Raw genomic sequence first — 2,738 nt, 5'->3', positions numbered from 1 at the left:
ATTCAATCTATGACCAAATCTGCTGCAGTATGACTTTTTATTTACCCATTAAATTATAGCTTTTGTTATTTGCAGTTAGTACGCTCTGTGATACTGCAGCCGATGCTTATTGTAGAAAATAATAAACAACTCCATAACAATGACACCTGAATGTGATCAATTTTATTGACTCCTTTATAAAGTGATTTGATAAAATGATATGTCTGATAGTGTGAAATATATTCTTTTGGTTAATTTACATTGTGGAGCTCTATCTCTAGTGATGCATTAGTTGTAACAATAATGAAACTGTGGCCTACATATAATAGTAATAATTGCTAAAGCAGTGGTGGAAACAGGACTTCCACTAAAAACTATAACATGCTGCTAATAACTGTAATGTCTGCTCTCCTTTATTTAATTGCTCTGGTCCAGTGTAGCAGCAGGCTCCAGGCCCATAGTGTTGTCAATCCACTCAGTATAGTGGGAGATGATGGTGTAAATTCCAGGCTTTTTAATTTGGCCACACTTCTTTCCTCCATTTGAAGTGATGCCTACTACGGTGCCATTGTAGAGCAGAGGACCTCCGGAGTCACCCTGAAAGGCCACGCAGAGACAAACAGAAAGGGTCTTAAACGGGAATTCATCTGACAGAGTGCAGTGATGCCTCTAGTTGGCAGTGAGCAGTGGATGAAAGTGAAACATAGCTGAGGGAACCACAAGCACATATCATGTAACATGAGTGCAGCCGGTGCTGATGGCTCAGCGTGGTAACGTCCTATTGTTTAGCAGGCATAATGTTTATTACAGTCTCTTTCTTAGATTAGTGTGTTTGAATGCTAACAGCAGAAACTTGACACTGTGCAGGGCTATTGATTACAGTTTGGATGTAACCTCAAACTCAAAACCTAATCAAGGTCGTCCCAATACAAATAAATTGGTACATAACTTTGTGTTAATACAGAAAAATATGTTCATACTGACTAGATGTGTGTCTTCTATCACAAATTCAACAGTCGCTCAACAGAAGAGAAAGTATTAAAACTCACATCGCAACTGTCTTCTTTCTTGTAAGGCTGATCGCAGGGTTCTTCACATATTTTGTGTGCACATATCATGTTAAAGGTGAACTTTTTGCCAAAGTAGTCACCGCGTCTGCACCGAGCCGCGCTCATCACTTCAATGACCACCTCTTTGAGCTTGTCTGGTCTGGACCCCATGTTGTCAAGGGATCCCCAGCCAGCTGTGTCCACCTCTGCATTAGTGTCGGGGTTTGTGCCGCCTGCTCGCAGGAATTGCACCTCTTGGACAGCGAAAGTGCTGTTAAATGGCCGATCCAGCTGCAAAAATCATACAGAAAGGTGTTCCAAAAATCATCCAAAAAAACATAATAACAAAACAATTAACATTTGAGACTTCTGTATTAACGAAAACTGGCACAAAATAAAATTAAATACCTTAATTAAAGCAATGTCATTATCATAATTTGACGGGTTGAAGCCTGGATGGTTGTAAAGTTCCAAAATGTCAAAGGTCTGCTTTGTCTCCTCAGGCTCACTCAGAGAATGGACACCCAGCACTACTTTCCTTCCATTTGGCCTGTGCACAAAGAACAGTAGGCTAATTATTAGTATTACAGCGTTCAATAATATTTAACAAAATGGCATCATAAGATGATACATTTTCTTTTTTTTTTTTTACAAACATATTCAGCAAAAGTGAGCATAAGAAAAAGGTTTGTGCAAAAAACTGCCCCTTGGAGGTAAATGTACTAGATTTGACCTCAGCTATAAGTTCTGTTCTCTACACCCTCTAACCAACTACATCGATCTTAGCAGCAGGGTTCCTTACCCATTTGGCAGACAGTGTACTGCAGTCATGACCCACTGATCTGCAACTACAAATCCTCCACATTCATGCTTCATATTCTCTCCTTCTGGCACCTGGATGGAGGCCATGTATGGCCGAGAGTGTGGTGCTGCCTCTCTGCCACCAATTATCCCCTCACCTGAAATCACCCATACACACAAAGAAAGTCACATTGCTTATATTCTATTTAGCTTTAGATTACTGGCAGAATATTTGTTACAAAAACATTAGTGACACATTAGCAACAATAATACAGGGCAAATAAAAATCTTAAGCAATGGACTGAATTTACTTACTCTGTGAAATGAGGATAGCAACAAAAACAGCTGCAGTCACAAGCTCTTCTTTCTTGGACACCATGATGTTGGTTCAACTAAACTAAAACTAGAGACTCTGGTATTTTAAAGGCTTCCACTTGAAAGAGAGGAAACATAAATCAAGTAGATATGGCGCAAGACACAAGTAGGAGTCTGGCAAGCCTCCTTGCTCCCTGGTCCCTGGAGTGAACAACAAAAATCTCTTGCTTTTTACTTTTCTTCACTTAAATTTCTGTAATGTTTGTATATTTATTGACATTTATTCCTGTGATTCAGTAAAGTTTTAATTTCAGATGTCAATTTCAGAATTTCTGCAAAACTGTGCAGAAACTTTCATTCGTTGGTGTTTTTCCAATAGCATTCCAGGTTATGGAATAAAGCTGAGATGGGGATGAACCTCCCCTGACATTGTGCAGAAAGAGGACATCATCTTTTACTTAAAGTCCAGCAGGAAAACATAAACACAGTCCATCTGGAGCAGCGGTCATAAATATTATCTGATCATCTATGCTGTGCCTAAACACTAGAGTAGATGTACAAACTTTAAACTAAGACATACATTTAATGAAACAA

General features: G+C 39.2%; 1 protein-coding gene across 1 annotated transcript; it reads right to left on the bottom strand.

Annotated features, from left to right (window-relative positions):
• Window positions 1-376: 376 nt before the first annotated feature.
• On the bottom strand, window positions 377-2,304 carry cfd (complement factor D (adipsin)). Its single transcript, XM_026310500.1, has 5 exons — window positions 2,145-2,304; window positions 1,831-1,987; window positions 1,437-1,578; window positions 1,029-1,319; window positions 377-576 (listed from the first exon to the last, which is right to left on the bottom strand). The coding sequence occupies exons 1-5, from the start codon at window positions 2,206-2,208 to the stop codon at window positions 397-399; spliced, it is 834 nt and encodes a 277-aa protein (XP_026166285.1). The 5' UTR covers window positions 2,209-2,304; the 3' UTR covers window positions 377-396.
• Between the last annotated feature and the right edge of the window lie 434 nt (window positions 2,305-2,738).

Source organism: Mastacembelus armatus, chromosome 22 (genome assembly GCF_900324485.2).
Source record: "Mastacembelus armatus chromosome 22, fMasArm1.2, whole genome shotgun sequence".
NCBI lineage: Eukaryota > Metazoa > Chordata > Actinopteri > Synbranchiformes > Mastacembelidae > Mastacembelus > Mastacembelus armatus.
This window is presented reverse-complemented; position numbering and strand designations above follow the sequence as displayed.